At 38.1% G+C, this 19132-nt stretch overlaps 1 protein-coding gene across 1 annotated transcript in view; it reads right to left on the bottom strand.

Moving 5' to 3' along the window:
* Positions 1 to 3374: 3374 nt before the first annotated feature.
* SCML2 (Scm polycomb group protein like 2) overlaps positions 3375 to 19132 on the bottom strand; it is a 114034-nt gene continuing 98276 nt past the window's right edge. The window contains exons 12-15 of the mRNA XM_040266546.1: positions 10786 to 10899; positions 9860 to 10114; positions 6295 to 6452; positions 3375 to 5195 (exon numbers count right to left, since the gene is read on the bottom strand). Coding sequence (XP_040122480.1) covers positions 5067 to 5195; positions 6295 to 6452; positions 9860 to 10114; positions 10786 to 10899 — 656 coding nt within the window. The 3' untranslated portion in view covers positions 3375 to 5066. The remainder of the gene's footprint in view (positions 5196 to 6294; positions 6453 to 9859; positions 10115 to 10785; positions 10900 to 19132) is intronic.

Here is a 19132-nt window from a genome sequence, read left to right as displayed (position 1 = left end):
ATGCTGAAGAAGCTGAAGTTGAATGGTTCTATGAAGACCTACAAGACCTTCTAGAACTAACACCCGAAAGATATCCTCTTCATTATAGGAGACTGGAATGCAAAAGTCAAGAGACTAGAAGTCAAGAGATACATGGAGTAACAGGCAAATTTGGCCTTGTAGTACAAAATGAAGCAGGACAAAGGCTAACAGAGTTTTGCCAAGCATTGATCACAGCAAACACCCTCTTTCAACAAAAAAAAGAGAAGACTCCACATGGACATCACCAGATGGTCAATACCGAAATCATATTGCTTATATTCTTTGCAACCAAAGATGGAGAAGCTCTATATAGTCAGCAGAAACAAGACCAGGAGCTGACTGTGGCTCAGAACATGAACTCCTTATTGCCAAATTCAGACTCAAATTGCAGAAAGTAGGGAAAACCACTAGACCATTCAGGTATGACCTAAAGTGGAAGAGACAAATAGATTCAAGGGATTAGGTCTGATAGAGTGCCTGAAGAACTATGGACGGAGGTTCATGACATTGTACAGGAGGCAGTGATCAAGACCAACCCCAAGAAAAAGAAATGTAAAAAGGCAAAATGGTTATCTGAGGAGGCCTTAAAAATAGCTGAGAGGAGAAGAGAAGTGAAAGGCAAAGGAGACAAGGAAAGATGTACCCATTTGAATGCAGAGTTCCAAAGAATAGCAAGGAGAGATAAGAAAGCCTTCCTCAGTGATTAATGCAAAGAAATAGCGGAAAACAATAGAATGTGAAAGACTAGAGATCTCTTCAAGAAAATTAGATACCAAGGGAACATTTCACGCCAAGAGGGGCACAATAAAGGAGAGAAATGGTATGGACCTAACAGAAACAAAGGATATTAAGAAGAGGTGGCAAGAATACACAGAAGAACTATGCAAAGATCTTTATGACCCAGATAACCATGATAGTGTGCTCACTCACCTAGAGCCAGACATCCTGGAATGTGAAGTCAAGTAGGCCTTAAGAAGCATCACTAGAAACAAAGCTAGTAGAGGTGATGGAATTCCAGTTGAGCTCTTTCAAATCCTGAAAGATGATGCTGTGAAACTGCTGCACTCAATATGCCAGCAAATTTGGAAAACTTAGCACTGGCCACAGGACTAGAAAAGGTCAGTTTTCATTCCAATCCCAAAGAAAGGTAATGCCAAAGAATGTTCAAACTATCACACAATTGGCACTAATTTCACATGCTAGCAAAGTAATGCTTAAAATTCTCCAAGACAAGCTTCAATAGTACATGAATCATAAATTTCCAGACGTTCAAGCTGCATGCAGAAAAGGCAGAGGAACCAGAGATCAAATTGCCAACATCCGCTGGATCATAGAAAAAGCAAGAGAGTTCCAGAAAAACATCTACTTCTGCTTTATTGACTACATCAAAGCCTTTGTGTAGATCACAACAAACTGTGGAAAATTCTGAAAGAGATGGGAACACCAGACCACCTGACCTACCTCCTGAGAAATCTGTATGCAGGTCAAGAAGCAACAGTTAGAACCAGACATGCAACAATGGACTGGTTCCAAATTGGGAAAGGAGTGCATCAAGGCTGTATATTGTCACCCTGCTTATTTAACTTATATGCAGAGTACATCATGTGAAATGCTGGTCTGGATGAAGCACAAACTGGAATCAAGATTGCCAGGATAAGTATCAATAACTTCAGATATGCAGATGACACCACCCTTATGGCAGAGAGTGAAGAGGTACTAAAGAGCCTCTTGATGAAGGTGAAAGAGAATGAAAAAGTTGGCTTAAAACTCAACATTCAGAAAACTAAGATCATGGCATCTGGTCCCATCACTTCATGGCAAATAGATGGGGAAACAATGGAAAGTGACAGACTTTTATTTTCTTGGGCTCCAAAATCACTGCAAATGGTGACTGGAGCAATGAAATTAAAAAGATGCTTGCTCCATGGAAGAAAAGCTATCACCAACCTAAACAGCATATTATAAAGCAGAGACATTACTTTGCTGACAAAGGTCCATCTAGTCAAAGCTATGGTTTTCCCAGTAGTCATGTATGGATGTAAGAGTTCGACTAGAAAGAAAGCTGAGTGCAGAAGAATTGATGATTTTGAACTGTGGTGTTGGAGAAGACTCTTAAGAGTCCCTTGGACTGCAAGGAGTTCAAACCAGTCATTCCTAAAGGAAATCAGTCCTGAATATTCATTGGAAGGACTGATGCTGAAACTCCAATACTTTGGCCACCTGATGCGAAGAACTGACTCACTGGAAAAGCCCCTGATGCTGGGAAAGATTGGAGGCGGGAGCACAAGGGGACAACAGAGGATGAGATGGTTGAATGGCATCACCGACTTGATGAACATGAGTTTGAGTAAGCTCCGGAAGTTGGTGATGGACAGGGAAGCATGGCCTGCTGCAGTCTATGGGTTCACAAAGAGTCAAACTTGACTCGGCAACTGAACTGAACTGAACTGATGGCTCATGCTTATAGAGACAGTCCCAATTTAGAAGTCTGGGAAATTCTACTCTGGACCATGTACTATAAGACTCTCCAGTCATTAGAAGTTACAAAGACAAAAATCAGAAAACAAATGCTCGGTGTGTCCAGAGGGCTTTGGTGCTCAAGCTGCAGGGTCCTGCTCCCTACAGGAGGTTGAAGGATGGACTGAGAGGGAAAACTAGAGCACAGATTAATTAAGTTCACAGGTAAACCATGCTAACATGGCATGATACTCCCTGGACAAAAATTTACAAACCACACAGTGAAAATCGACACCCCTACTCCAGTTACTTGAGATCATCATCCCTGGAGCCTCAGCTGGGGCCTGGTCATCTCCAATGAACAGTGATAAGAGTATCTAGATTCCAAGGCACCAGTTCCTGGGACAGGTGGGCTGAGGGGTTGAATCTTGAAGGTGATTCAACCACAACCCTGAGCCTCCAGGGCTTTTCCAGCACATAAGTTGGGAGAGTTGAAGGCTGAGTAGCAGTATAGCTTCTGGTCCCCAGTGGCAAAAGCACAGCCATAAAAAAAAAAGCACAGGTCATAAACTCTTGTGGGATGAGGGATCTGGGGGGCACTGCCATTTTCTAGCATGCTTGCATCATCACCAAATTAAAAAAAGCTTTGAGTACAGATAAAGCTCATTGATTTAACTTCTTACTGCCTCCCTGGGGTCTCATTTAAGGCCCTTGCAAAAGATAAGCCCTTTGCTCCTAAGAATCTGTTTACCAGTAGAATGAGGCCAAGTGTTAAAACCAAGTATTTGGACACATAAAAACACAAACTTACTAGAGTGCTTCTTTTTCAACTGTAACTTATTCATACATTAATATAATGTGGTAAAAGCAAGTAAAATAAAATCTGAGGCTTTCAATTTAACTGAGGTTATTTAACTTTATTATATTTTAAAATCTGAAGACTGTAAAACAGTATTTATACAAACACCTGAGGACTGTTTAACTGGGCACAGCATCTTCACACAAACAATTTGAGAGAAGACAGTTTAAATTAGAATTTTTGTCTTAAAACACAAAGTGAATAACATAGATGAAACCACCCTTTAAATAGTAGCATTCTCATATAAAGTACATTTGGTTTTCTAAAAAAGAAAATGTACATTCTTGCCCCTGGTGTACATTTTATTGGCATTTATAACAAATGGCTAATACTTTTAGCACAGATTCTCATAGCTTATAAACATTACACCAAAGTTATACAAAGTAATAACAATTAACATATAGCACCATTTCCCCTCAAAAGTTCTAACTTTAAAAATAAAACCCAAAATGATAAGTCAGAATTAATGCATCTTCCAAAATTTAGCAGAATAAATGGCTCAGAACTAAGCAAATTAACTAACAACATTGCATAGGACAGAGAACTTCCCTGTATGGAAACCAATCTGTGGATTGTTTCTTATCCCCTGAAGACTAAGCTGAGAGGTACTAGTGATAGCAAATGATGCAAATATTTTTTCAGAATAAAAACATCCAACTATATAAATAGTTCACCATTACCTCTGTGGCAATGCAAAGTGCCATATTAAATTCAAAAAGAACAGGTTAACTTGTTTGAATACCTACAAGTATAGAATAATATATAAATACAGTATTGAATTCATATGAGGAATAAACATAGACAATAAAATATATATTTTTTAAAATTTGGGCACAGGTGTCTTCATGTAAGGGCTTTCCTGATAGCTGTTGGTAAAGACTTCGCCTGCAATGCAGGAGACCCCGGTTTGATTCCTGGGTTGGGAAGATCCGCTGGAGAAGGGATAGTCTTCTTCATATAAAGATGTGAGAAAGAATCCCAAGTTAAATGTCTAAGCTTGGAGAAAATATGTAAAGTTTAGAAATAACAGGTATTTCATTGAAAAAATTTAATTGGACTCCATCAAAACCACCCTAGTATAATATCTCCTGCATAGAACAACTACTCTATAATTGTTCAAAATTCATCAAAAACTGATAAAAACACTTTATGAACGTTTATAAGCTTGTTTTTTCTTTAAATATTAACAAATACAACATATAGAGCAATAGTAACAAAAGGAAGGTAATTTATATGGCTATTCCCTTTCAGGAAATTGATAGAACACAAACAGAACATTGCAGTAACAGACAAAGTATTTGAGAAAGAGATGATATCTATAGTTGCATCTTTAAATTCTCTTCTAAGGAAAACTTCACATGAATTTCATTAGAGAGCCTGTCAGTCCCTGATACTTTCCCCTTTGGGATTTAGCTGTTTTGGTTTTACATATATACATTAACCAAAATCAAAGGTGTTTCTTTGTTTCCTGCATGAAGTGTATTTGTAAACTCTATAATAAAATAATAAACAGAGATAAAGAACTGCCAATTTGAATATGCTAGTACTAACATGTTAATGGCTTTTAAAGAAGTAGACTGGACTTATAATAGAGTTCTGCAATTCTGGATATAATGTAGTTTTAGAGGAACTGTCTACAAAACAAAAATTGCTATGAGAATAAAAATACTTTTAAATTAAAAGTTATCAAAACAACTGAAAATTATGTCTAATCTAAACATATATTTTTTCAATTATATTTTCCTTCTTTAAGTTTTTCAATATAATAACATAACTTTAAGGCTGGCCCCAGTTTCAGCCCCATATACTTCATAATCACATCACTTTTGAGTAGTAGCAGAGCCTTCCCATCAATTTCCTATAGAGAGAAATAAATTATACTTATTAGCACTGATTTCACATTTTGTCAAGTTACTTACATATAAGAACATGTAAATAGAGAGTAGCTGTACATTCTCAATATATTCTCTGAATATGCATTTATTTCCTGAAAACTATTAAAAACATAACTTATACGTGTAACATCATTTGAAAATTTCCAAAATCACTTCAAATTTTAACAAAAAGTAAACTTAACCCAGTATCTTTGAAGAATGGCCTTTAGCATCAAACTATCTGATTTTAAAAACTATGTGCTGAATAAAATACCACATATCTATGACAAATGGTAGATAGAAAATTATGAATTATAGAAATGAATTTCAGACAGTCATTAACTTTCTTAGAAAGGCTGGGAATGTATGTCAGCATTAATGCAAACTGTAAATGTGCTAAACAGTGTTGTCTTTATGTTGAAAGCTATTCACTTAATTATGTGAAGCTAATTAGATGCTAAAACATATTACTGATTTTCTTACAATATGAAAAAGGATACAAAAGGATACATTTGGTCATGAATTTGATTTGTTAGAAAAGACTATAAACATTATTTATCAGACACAAGGTATCCTCCTAATACTATTTATTTGCATAAAACAATTTATGTTTTGGAAGTATGTTTGATTTTCCTGAGTTCCTATTTAAAATAAAGCTGCATTTAATCTTATACAGTTACTGGATTCATTGGGCATTGTAATAAGAAGGACACCATGTTACAAAGGTGGTTATTCCCTCCTATTCACAATCCCAGGGCCAAGCAGGGAGCAGATAGGGAGGAGGATCTTTGTAGCTGGTCTTACAAAGGAGAATACACCTGAGAGTGGCCATGCTGAATCATCTTCTCTTGAGAACTCAAAGACGTGTAAGTATGTTAGGGACTTGGGTACCCATTTAAAGCACAGATCCAGCCTCTATCCTTTAAGGATCTAATTTTGGGCAAAGTGAACTCTCTCAAATATGGAAAAATCAGTTGATAGGGTTCCCCCACCATCCACACTAATCAGTAACCAACTGAAGGGCCTGCAAAGAGATAATTCAAAACCATTACAGCAGGAAAACTGGATCAAAAGATACATTACATGTTGCCTGAAGAGGTCAGCAAGGGGGCCTGACTTCTGAGGATCTTTATGTTTCATAAACTGTATCACTTCATCCACAGACCAGGTTTCAGGGTCCTTAGAGAAGCCTTGCTTCAGGACACTGGGGTCAGGTACAGCTATATAACTTGGAGCTTCAACTAGGGGGAAAAAAGACAAATCATACTTGACCTGATCATTATCCTGAAAGAAAAGATGTTAAGCAGGGAATAATTTTATCATTCCTGGAATGTTCTGTGAAGTACCCCAGCATGGACCCAGGATTCCAAAGGTAAAATTTAGTGAAAGCCTAGATAAAGATGACCTGAGAATAGCTACCCAAGAATGTCCCACTTGACCTCCTCCAAACAACAAAAGCAACTTCAGAATGTACCCTAGAGTTTCAAAGATCATGATACAGACCAAGCAATCTAAGGCCTCTTTGACCACAAGCAAATACAGAAAAAGACCTGTAACTTAGGTTAAATCAAGGTTAATCTAAGCTAACCTATTGCTCTCTTCCTTTAAGTATTTTGAAGAATTTCTCTCAATCTTCCTCCTCTTGAGAAAAGACTCAAGATTAGGTTTCAGTCTTTTACTAAGTTAACTGCAATGAAAATCCAAAGAATTTACAGTTTTATAATTGTTTAAATTAATTCACTTTAATCAATAATTTTCAAAAAAACCGTATTATCTCTTGAGAACCAAATCAGTTCTTTTACTGAATCTCTCCCATGTATTCAATAAAGATTATTTTTAGCATCAATTTATTCTTTAAACTCCTGTCTCTCAAGGCTTAAATGCTTACTTGAATTTTGAAGAAAACAAGATTATTCTGTACTTAGTTAGGTCAGAAGCAACTTTAACATTATACGGAATACCTCTTTCAAATTTTACTGCATAGTGATAGGTATTTTGGTTGAAGGTTTATATATTTAAAAAGAAATCAAAACATGAAATAATTTAAGTGCTCATACCTCAAAAAGTTATAGTTGTGCTATTCACTAAGTTGTACTCAAACTTTCTTTCTGTCCAGACATGTATTCGTTTCCTTAACCAGAGTGCCTGACTCTCTAAAGTTAGTATATGATAACAGAAGGAGGTTTGGTGCTTTGCTAGGAAGATTTGTTTCTCTAAATAAAGACCATCAACACAAATTCGATCTTTTCATGTGTGTGAATTACCCAAAAGTGAACCTTTTCTTTCCTGTCATCTGTGCTCTAGCCATCTTAGGGGTATTTTAGGTATTCACCCAAGGAAAGGGCAAAGAAAACAGAAGACGTAAGAACTTGCAATGGTAACTTTTGGTGTAGCTCAGAATTTTATATATTTTCTTTTTAAATTTTATAACTTTGATGTGAAATAAAAATTCTTTACTAAAATCTATTCTACTTTCTCCTTGAGAAGGAAATGGCAACCCACTCCAGTACCCTTGCCTGGAAAATCCCATGGACAGAGGAGCCTGGTAGGCTATACAGCCCATGGGGGTCACAAAGAGTTGGACACAACTGAGTGACTTCACTTCACTCACATTCTACTTTCTACTTCTCAGAAATAAAAATGTTGGTCTACCAAGAAACACTGCTAGGTTGTATCAACTCGAGTAAAAGTGATGATGATACAGACCATGTCATGCCTGAGGCATTGTAACAATTCAGACAGAAAAGTCCTCTCCTTTAACTCAAGAGAGACTCAATTTAGTATTTAAAAAATTACTGGCAAGGCTAATCATACCTCTAAATTAACATATTTTGTGGGATTTTTTGTTTCTGTCATCAGAATCTGGTATGGGTTATGTCTTGATGTAAAAATAGTATTTCTAGTAAAAAATTATAATTTTGTATTAAAAATAAAACAGCTGTGAGCCCACCTATCTCTAATCTACCATGGAAAAATACTTTAATTGGGCCCATATCTTCAAGATAATCAGAGAAGGTTATAAACATTACATTAGTAGTATTATTCACATAATTATATGAAAAATAACTAAAGTCCAGTCATGCTCTTCTCCTTAATGGCTCTGTCTTATATACACTAGGAGATCAGTAAATATTTCTGGTATATATGAAATGAAAGTGACTTGATTTTATCCCAGATGATACTGAATTTCTTTCCTTTAATAAAAATCAATTTGTTTCATTCAAATACTGGGGTGGGGCAGGGCAGGAGGTTGTGTGAGCATCGCAGGAGGTTGTGTGAGCATTATCAGAAATCAAGGTAGATTCAGCTGTAAGTAACAGTTCCAACACCTTAAAGAAAATAAAGTGAAATGCTTACCTATTCTCTGAAGATGTACATACAGCCCTGGAGTCAGAGTGCCTGGACTGGCCAAGCCACTTTCTAGTTGGGAGACCTTAGTTAAGCAACTTTAGATTTCTCACCTGAAAATGTTTACCAGCACCTACATCTCAAGAAACTGTTGTAAATATGTAATGCATGAAGCAATGTAAATATTATGTGCTGGCACATAATATCAGATGGTAATGAAGATGATGATGATTTTATTACTATTAAGTAACATTATTACTATTAAGTCTTTCCACACCTAGGAAGACTAGAAACTAGCATCCTCAAACCCCAAAACAGGCTACTTTGGCATGGTAGTGTTAGACATACATTTGGAAGTGAGATTCAGCATTAGAAGTAACCTTTAGAGTTTTCTTCTAAGAAGGCCTGTCTTCATAAGCTCATATAGTGAAAATATCTAAAAGCTTATAATACACTACCCCTTTATAAAATGAACATCTATCTTTAGATTCTTTACAAAAATCACTCCAAAACCAGAGACAATCTATATGGGGTATATTAGATGGGAGTGACAACATTAAATGTGTCACAGCATGTATACAGATGATATCCATGATAAAAGGCAGGGAGTGAGTTGATTCCTACTTCCTTTTTTCCTCAACCTTGCCTAAATGCCTATCTGGTGAAAAAAGACAAAACACTTATTCCCTCCACCCTAACATCCTTAATCTTTAACAGGGTACAGGATAGAGCTATCTTTGCACGTGGAAGGCTGTTCTGGCTCTTTCTAAATGAGTGGTGGGATGCTGTACAGTTTGTACACATCATGCTCTCCTGGTGGGTGTGAGGGAACGACTGAGAGTGTGGAAAACAGGGAAATGGCTGCAGCAACAGGATGCCAGAGCCAAGATCTGGGAGCCAAGTACAGGCTAGGGCCAGGAAAGGTCTCAAGAGGGACAAGGAAGGGAGCACATCAGAATGAAGAGGCCTCAAGAGTCATGCAAGGTTTGTGAGTCCAGACAGTATCCAAGGAAATGAGAAACTACAATGGAAACCAATGAAATGAAAACCAATAAAATAAGAAGCCTGTATCAGAAACATGATTGGTGATCCAGATCCCCAGAAACAGTTCTGTAATGCCATGAGGATTAGAGCATCTGCAGCAGCTTGGCCCTGACAATGATGTGAAGGGGAGGACTCTTACCTCCTCTATTTTGACAATTTCTTCAATGTGATAAACTCTCAGGGGATGATGTGGGGCATGGGAACCTTAAGGGGAAAGACAAATCCAATGGATGAGAATCATTGTTTTGGAAAATACCTTCACTTTCCCTCTGCATTTCAAATTCATCTTCAAGCTGACTACTCTTGATAGATGATTTGGTCTCCACTACTTTGGGGCTTGAGGTGCATGGCATACTTTGAGAACCATTCAGGGAGGCTGGAGTATGAGTGCTTATAGGATTTTTTCTGACAGGACTCAAAGAATTTGCTGAACTAAGTGGTGACTTCTTGGACTCTTCAGAAAGCTTTTCCTCTTTGGCCATGCCATCTTCCTCAGAAGGTAATACTTCCTCTATAAGGAAAAAAAAAAAAGAAGGCAATGAGAAAAAAGACAAAGGCAATTATCTTCAACAGACTTACAGTTTGAATACTACTAAAATGTCAAAAATCCCCTAAATTGGCAACAATAGTTTACTTAAGTCATGCTATAATGAACTACAAACCTCTAACACAAAGCAGATGGCCATCTCCTTCTTGATGTTTATAGTAATGGACGCTGTCCTGAAATCCAAATTGATTCTAATGACATCACAACTAACCCTTGCCAGTCTTGCCACCAAGACTATGAACACTTCATTAAAACATTTATTTTTACGAATACAGTTCTTACACAATTGGTTTCTAACATTTGCTTACCACTTGGGCACTTTAAAAAAAAAACCTTCACTGGAGAAATGTTTTAGGTTTTTCTATTCCTCTTTCTATAAAGCTTTTAGCAATACAAAGCTGAATGGGAAATGCTGCTATAATTGTTTTTCTTTAATCTTAGGAGAAATGACAACTGTGCATTTCTTAAGGGAATGAAGTGCTCAACAAAGCTGCCAAAGTAATAGCTAACTGCCAAACGGATTTGGCAGTTGGGAAACATACTCCCCTATTCCCAACACCAACACTCAACAGCATACATAAGTGATAGCAGAGTGACTTTTCTTCCCAATCATGCAACATGTAACTACTGTTTACCTTCAGAGGCATGCGCTATTATTTTGGGTTGCTTAGGAGAGAGAGGAGCAACATAAGGCAGAGGTTGCTCAGAAGGTCGTTTGGTGATTTTCTTTTCTGTTATATCTTCTTCTACTGTTTTCAAAAAAAGAGATGTCTGTTTTAACTAATTAATATACTTAAGCATTTTCATATCAACAGCATAAAACACTTCTTTGTATATCATCTGTCTACTATAACTTCATCAATAATCATTTGTTTATGAACAAGATGTGCTCATTTCATCCTATTAAATATTTCATGATATACAAGGGTTAAAACCATTATATCTAGGCTTCACTTATTCTAGGGTCATCATATTTTTCTAACTCTCTCAGGCAGCAGTGAGGCAACTAAAAAGGCCTGAGAAAACTGCTCCCATGAACAACAAAGTTTAAGAATTCAGAAAAGTTAGAGTAGATAGAGTACAAAGAACACTCCATTTTATAGGTAACAATCCTGGCTTAGGGCTACTCTTAAAACAATTCTACTGCTTACTTATCATTCAACCAAATGCATTACTTCTTAAAAGACCATTCTTTAAGGCATAACCCTAAAATGAATCAATATTTTGATTTAATCTCCAACTAAAAGGAAAAATAAAGTACAATAAAAATCTATAAAGTAGGATAATAGATCTTCAGAAAGGAGAGAGACTGCAGTGACAAAGTACCAAAGTCAAACTTCATCTAGTTAAAAATGGCTAAGGGTCAGGCATGTCCCTTAAAATCATCTGATAAGTAATTTTTAAACATCCAGTTACTGACTGATTATGAATGAGTCTAAGAACACTCTCAACATTTGATTTTATTTTTACTCATCAATTACAAAAATCAACAGCCAAAACATATTTCAGTGAGTAGGAGGTATTTCTACAATTGGGACTGTTAAATTCTAAGAAAAGAATTAACTGACTTTTTTCATACCAATTTACTGATACAGAAAATTTGAACACTAAAGGATACACTTTCTACAGTTTTCTATAGGTATTTACTTCAGAATTATAGCAAGATCAGAAAAAGTCTTTACTTACCTTTTATACACAACATTATAATACTTTACGAAAAGTTTATGAAGCTAGTATATGGTCTACTATCTGGGATTGATACAAACATAAAATTAATTCTTGACTTCTGTTTCTGGGTACTGTAATAAGCTAAGGCATGAAACTGTTCCTGCAGAGTAACTAGAAAAAGCCAGATAATTTACAAAGTACTTTAAAAGTCATCATAGAGAGGCACTTCCAAGATGACTGATTAAGGACTTTCCACTCCTTCATAAAACTAATGACAGCACTGGCAAAATCAATTTCTTCAAAATTCTGGATGTTAACAAAAGGCTTGAGTGAGTGAAAGCCACTCAAGTCATGTCTGACTTTCTGACTCCATGGACTGTAGCCTGTCAGGCTCCTCTGTCCATGGAATTCTCCAGGCCAGAATTCTGGAATGGGTGGCCATTCCCTTCTCCAGGGGATCTTCCCAACCCAGGGATCAAACACAGGTCTCCTGCACTACAGGTGATTCTTTACTGTCTGAGCCACCAGGGAAGCCCAAGAATACTAGACTGGGTAGTCTATCCCTTCTCCAGGGGATAAAACAATCAAAAAAGTGCTTATTCAAGAAAAATGGCTGAATATCACAACAACAAATTCTGTGACATTTTAGCTTCCCCCATCTTAATCTCAGTTTTTCAGCAGTTTTGCAAACCAACAGCTTCGCAACTATAGTAGCTGTGAAAGCCAGCAGCCTAACACTGGAAGGGGCACAAAGCCTTTGGAATTCCACAAAAGCTCCACCCTCAGAGAACTGTCATTGAAAACCTCTGATCTCTGGGCTTGTTTTATTTGACCTAAATCAGAGCCTGCTCTGTGTGAACAGCCCTATCTCCAAAGCACTGGTCAAAAATTAAACCAAATCAAAACCAAAAAAACCACAACAGAGGCAAATGTTTAGCAGTGAAGCTCTCTGAGGCAGGATTATCAGTTGAGGTTGACAAAAAGCTTGACCAAAAGAACTGGAGAATGAGATGTCCATTAGGACACTTAGAAAAGCACCAAGCATTCCTGCAAATCTGTAAGGCCATATGTATGTGCATGGCTTTATGAATGCTTAGAGAAGACTTTAGAAGGTCCTAATCTTTCATTTCTTGACAACTTTGAAGCTCTGCACAGGAGTGTAAAGTTTCAACACACACACAAAAAAACCTTGACAAAGGCTGGAAGATATACTGGTTCTGGGCACTTAGGAAAATCCCTGTCCAATCATTAGCAGACCACTAAGGTCATAGCAAACACTCTCTTCCAACAACACAAGAGAAGACTCTACACAAGGACATCACCAGATGGTCAACACCAAAATCAGACTGATTATATTCTTTGCAGCCAAAGATGGAGAAGCTCTATACAGTCAGCAAAAACAAGACCGGGAGCTGACTGTGGCTCAGATCATGAACGCCTTATTGCCAAATTCAGACTGAAATTGAAGAAAGTGGGGAAAACCACTAGACCATTCAGGTATGACCTAAATCAAATCCCTTATGATTATACAGTGGAAGTGTCAAATAAATTTAAGGGACTGGATCTGATAAGAGAGCCTGATGAACTATGGACGGAGGTTTGTGACATTCTACAGGGGACAGGGATCAAGACCATCCCCATGGAAAAGAAATGCAAAAAAGCAAAATGGCTGTCTGAGGAGGCCTTACAAATAGCTGTGAAAAGAACAGAAGTGAAAAGCAAAGGAGAAAAGGAAAGATGTAAGCATCTGAATGCAGAGTTCCAAAAAATAGCAAGGAGAAATAAGAAAGCCTTCCTCAGCGATCAATGCAAAGAAAGAGAAGAAAACAACAGAATAGGAAAGACTAGAGGTCTCTTCAAGAAAATCAGAGATACCAAGGAAACATTTCATGCAAAGATGGGCTCAATAAAAAAGAGAAATGGTATGGACCTAACAGAAGCAGAAGATATTAAGAGGTGGCAAGGATACACAGAAGAACTGTACAAAAAAGAGCTTCACAACCAAGATACTCATGATGGTGTGATCACTAACCTAGAGCCAGACATCCTGGAATGTGAAGTCAAGTGGGCCTTTGAAAGCATCACTACGCACAAAGCTAGTGGAGGTGATGGAATTCCAGTTGAGCTCTTTCAAATCCTGAAAGATGATGCTCCGAAAGTGCTGCACTCAACATGCCAGCAAAGTTGGAAAACTCAGCAGTGGCCACAGGACTGGAAAAGGTCAGTTTTCATTCCAATCCCAAAGAAAGGCAATGCCAAAGAATGCTCAAACTACCGCACAATTGCACTCATCTCACACACTAGTCAAGTAATGCTCAAAATTCTCCAAGCCAGGCTTCAGCAATACATGAACCGTGAACTTCCAGATGTTCAAGCTGGTTTTAGAAAAGGCAGAGGAACCAGAGATCAAATTGCCAACATCCGCTGGATCATGGAAAAAGCAAGAGAGTTCCAGAAAAACATCTATTTCTGATTTTATTGACTATGCCAAAGCCTTTGACTGTGGAAAATTCTGAAAGAGATGGGAATCCCAGATCACCTGACCTGCCTCTTGAGAAACCTATATGCAGGTCAGGAAGCAACAGTTAGAACTGGACATGGAACAACAGACTGGTTCCAAATAGGAAAAGGAGTACGTCAAGGCTGTATATTGTCACCCTGCTTAGTTAACTTCTATGCAGAGTACATCACGAGACACGCTGGGCTGGAAGAAGCACAAGCTGGAATCAAGATTGCCAGGAGAAATATCAGTCACCTCAGATATACAGATGACACCACCCTTATGGCAGAAAGTGAAGAGGAACTAAAAAGCCTCTTGATGAAACTGAAAGAGGAGAGTGAAAAAGTTGGCTTAAAGCTCAACATTCAGAAAACAAAGATCTGGTCCCATCACTTCATGGGAAATAGATCGGGAAACAGTGGCTGACTTTATTTTGGGGGGCTCCAAAATCACTGCAGATGGTGACTGCAGCCATGAAATTAAAAGACGCTTACTCCTTGGAAGGAAAGTTATGACCAACCTATATAGCATATTGAAAAGCAGAGATATTACTTAGCCAACAAAGGTCTGTCTAGTCAAGGCTATGGATTTTCCAGTAGTCACGTATGGATGTGAGAGTTGGACTGTGAAGAAAGGTGGGCACCGAAGAATTGATGCTTTTGAAGTGTGCTGTTGGAGAAGACTCTTGAGAGTCCCTTGGACTTCAAGGAGGTCCAACCAGTCCATCCTAAAGGAGATCAGTCCTGGGTGTTCATTGGAAGGACTGATGCTAAAGCTAAAAAAACTCCAAAACTTCGGCCACCTCATGGGAAGAGTTGACTCATTGGAAAAGACCCTGATGCTGGGAGGGATTGGGGGCAGGAGAAGGAGACGACAGAGGATGAGATGGCTGGATGGCATCACCGACTTGATGGACATGAGTTTGGGTAAACTCTGGGAGTTGGTGATGGACAGGAAGGTCTGTCATGCTGCGATTCATGGGGTCCAAAGAGTCAGACACGACTGAGCAAGTGAACTAAGCTAACTGAAGAGATGTCAGCAGTCACATATAACAAAATTAGCCCAAGAAAAGTCATTAAATTAGTCCAATAAAGTCTCTTAAAAAGACAAACATCACCAGCAACAACAGACCATAAGAAGGAGTAGGGAACCTGATTTTCAGAGTTGCTGCATTATATTACTTTTAAATTTCAAGTAAAAATTAGGAGACAGGCAAAGAAATGGAAAGTATGACCCATACACGGTGGGAGGGATTGGGGGCAGGAGGAGAGAGTCTGTTGGTGAGAGTCAACAGAACCTGCCTATGAGAAAGCCCAAACACTGGACTTAACCAAGCAAAGATATCAAATCAGTTATTTTATATGTGGACAAAGAACTTTAAAAAAAAATCATGTCTAAAGAATTAAAAGAATGTATAAGAACAGTGTCTCACACTACTGATAAAGTGATAAAAAATTATTTAAAAAAGAACCAAATAGAACTTTGGGACTTGAAGAGTAATAAATGAAATAAAAAATAATACACTAGGGGGCTCAACAGCAGATCTGAATTATCAGAGGAAAGAATCACCAAATTTTGAAAAAGGCCAATTGAAATTAGTCTGAGGAACAGGAAAAAGAAAAGACCATCACAGCACTGTAAAGCAATTATCCTCCAGTAAAAAAAAATTTTTTTTACACATCAGTGTAAAACAGGAAATGAGGGTGGTCCTGTCCAATCTGACTCCAAGATTTGAGGAGTTATGCACTACACAATAGCTGCATAAATCCTGTTATTAAGTAACAGTTGTTATTTCAGAATTAAATAAAAATATTTTTCTTCAAAAAGAAGAAAAAATGAACAGATCTCAGAGATCTGTGGGATATCAAAGATCAAGCAATGCCAAAATACACATAATGAGAGACTCCTGGAAGGAGAAGACAGAGAATAAGGAACAGAAAGATTACTTGAAGAAATAATGTCTAAAAGCTTCCCAAATTTAATGAAAACTATTAATCTGTATAATCCAAAAAATATAAAAAGCTCCAATTATGGTAAACTCAAAGATATCCACACCTAGAAAAAAACATAGTCAACCATCAAAAGCAAAAGATGAAAGATGATATTGAAATCAACAACAGAAAAGCAAATCACCACATACAAAGGATCCTAAACAAGACTAGCAACTGACTTCTTATCAGAAACTACAGAGGCTAGAAGGAAGTAGAAATATGTTCAAAGCACTGAAACAAAAAGATGGTCAATGAAGAATTACATATCTAGCAAAACTAATCTTTTAAAAATGAAGGAGAAAATAGGAAATTCTCCATGAAGAAAATTTGAGAAAAACTCTCATTTGTCTCATTTCTAGAGAGCTACCCTATAAGAAACACAGGGGACTCCTTCAAGATGAAATGAAAATAGACAATAACTTAAATCTACATTAGAAAAAAAGAGTACCAGTTTAAAATGTATAAAATGTAATCTGTATGACAATAATAGCACAAAGAAGGGTGCAAGAAATAAAGTTATGCTTGAGCAAAGTTTTTGCATAATATTAAAATTAAGTTGGTATTAATCCAAACTAAAAAAAAAAGATCTTCACAACCAAGATAATCACGATGGTATGATCACTCACCTAGAGCCAGACATCCTGGAATGTGAAGTCAAGTGGGCCTTTGAAAGCATCACTACGCACAAAGCTAGTGGAGGTGATGGAATTCCAGTTGAGCTCTTTCAAATCCTGAAAGATGATGCTCCGAAAGTGCTGCACTCAATATGCCAGCAAAGTTGGAAAACTCAGCAGTGGCCACAGGACTGGAAAAGGTCAGTTTTCATTCCAATCCCAAAGAAAGGCAATGCCAAAGAATGCTCAAACTACCGCACAATTGCACTCATCTCACACACTAGTCAAGTAATGCTCAAAATTCTCCAAGCCAGGCTTCAGCAATATATGAACTGTGAACTTCCAGATGTTCAAGCTTGTTTTAGAAAAGGTAGAGGAACCAGAGATCAAATTGCCAACATCTGCTACATCATGGAAAAAGCAAGAGAGTTCCAGAAAAACATCTATTTCTGCTTTATTGACTATGCCAAAGCCTTTGACTGTGTGGATCACAACAAACTGTGGAAAATTCTGAAAGAGATGGGAATCCCAGACCACCTGACCTGCCTCTTGAGAAACCTATATGCAGGTCAGGAAGCAACAGTTAGAACTGGACATGGAACAACAGACTGGTTCCAAATAGGAAAAGGAGTACGTCAAGGCTGTATATTGTCACCCTGCTTAGTTAACTTCTATGAAGAGTACATCATGAGAAACGCTGGATTGGCAGAAACACAAGCTGGAATCAAGATTGCCGGGAGAAATATCAATCACCTCAGATATACAGATGACACCACCCTTATGGCAGCAAGTGAAGAGGAACTAAAAAGCCTCTTGATGAAAGTGAAAGAGGAGAGTGAAAAAGTTGGCTTAAAGCTCAACATTCAGAAAACGAAGATCATGGCATCTGGTCCCATCACTTCATGGGAAATAATGTGAAATAGCAACCCAAAACTGTGGGATAACCCGAGAGAAAAAAAAAAGAGAACTTTCCCAAGAAAGACTCTAACCTAATGCGCGGCTTGGCCTACTCACAGAACAAAGGATTGAGCGAATACCAAAGGAGAGCTAGCTCCTATATACAGCCCCCTCCCCCACCAGAGGCAGAGAGGCATGTGTGCGATAACAAGAGCCAGAAGGCCAAGGAGCAATCTAGGCCCCAGAGACTGGCATCCTCCGCCAAACTGTGAGCAGGCTCCCAATTGCTAACCATATATTCCTGGGATCCTAGAGGGTTGACATCTGCCAGGAGGGTTGCAGCCTGAGATCAGCTCCACAGATGAGTCACAGGGCACATCAGAGACAGTGCTCTCACGGTGCACCGGGGAAACCGAGCAGCCAGGACCCGAGGGGTGATTAAGACGCACAGCCCAACTGGGACAGTGTGCTTGCCAAGCACCTGGTCACCTGAGCTGCTCGGACCTGGGAAGGGCACAAAACGCATGCCCAACCAACTCTGTGCCCTTGTGGAGAACACGAGAACCTGAACCTGAGCAGCTTAGACCTGGAAAGTGCAGGAAATGCAGGGCCCACTTTGGACAGTAACCTTGCAGAGCAACCTGTAGCCTGAGCAGTGTAGACCTGGAAAGCACACACCACCATGAGCTGGGGCAAACCCAGTGTGGTCCATACACTGTGAGCACTCACCACACACGCCTGTGGTTATTGTTTGCAGTGTTACTCCCTTTCCACAACACAACTGAACAAGTGAACCTAAATAAGTGACCACTTTTGCCCCCTTGTCTCAGGGTGGAAATTAGACCCTGAAGAGACTTGCAAACAGAGGAAGGCAAAATAAACGAAGAGGGAACTGCTCTGGAACTGACAGGTGAAACAGATTAAAACCTGGTAGTTAACACTGACTAAGCATTGGAAGGGGCCTATAGATCTTCAGAAGTATAAGCTGGAACAAGGAAATATCTGAAACAGAACTGACCACACACTGCCCACAACAGCTCCAGAGAAATTTCTAAATATATTTTTACTATTACCATTTTTTATTTTTTTATTTTTAACTGCTTTATTACTACTTTAATTTTCATACCCTACTATTACCTTGCAAAAAAAGACCCTATTTTTAATGCAAATTTCATATATATATATTTTATAATTTTTATGATAGATTTTGTTTTGCATTTTTCATATTGTATTTTTCAGAGTCTACTCTAGGTTTTTAATCTTTGCTTTTTGGTATTTGCTATTAATTTTGTACCTTTAAGAATCTAATCTG

Source organism: Oryx dammah, unplaced genomic scaffold, assembly GCF_014754425.2.
Source record: "Oryx dammah isolate SB20612 unplaced genomic scaffold, SCBI_Odam_1.1 HiC_scaffold_23, whole genome shotgun sequence".
Classification (NCBI taxonomy): Eukaryota; Metazoa; Chordata; class Mammalia; order Artiodactyla; family Bovidae; genus Oryx; species Oryx dammah.
The sequence above is the reverse complement of the archived record's forward strand: the minus strand, read 5'-3'. Positions and strand labels throughout refer to the sequence as shown.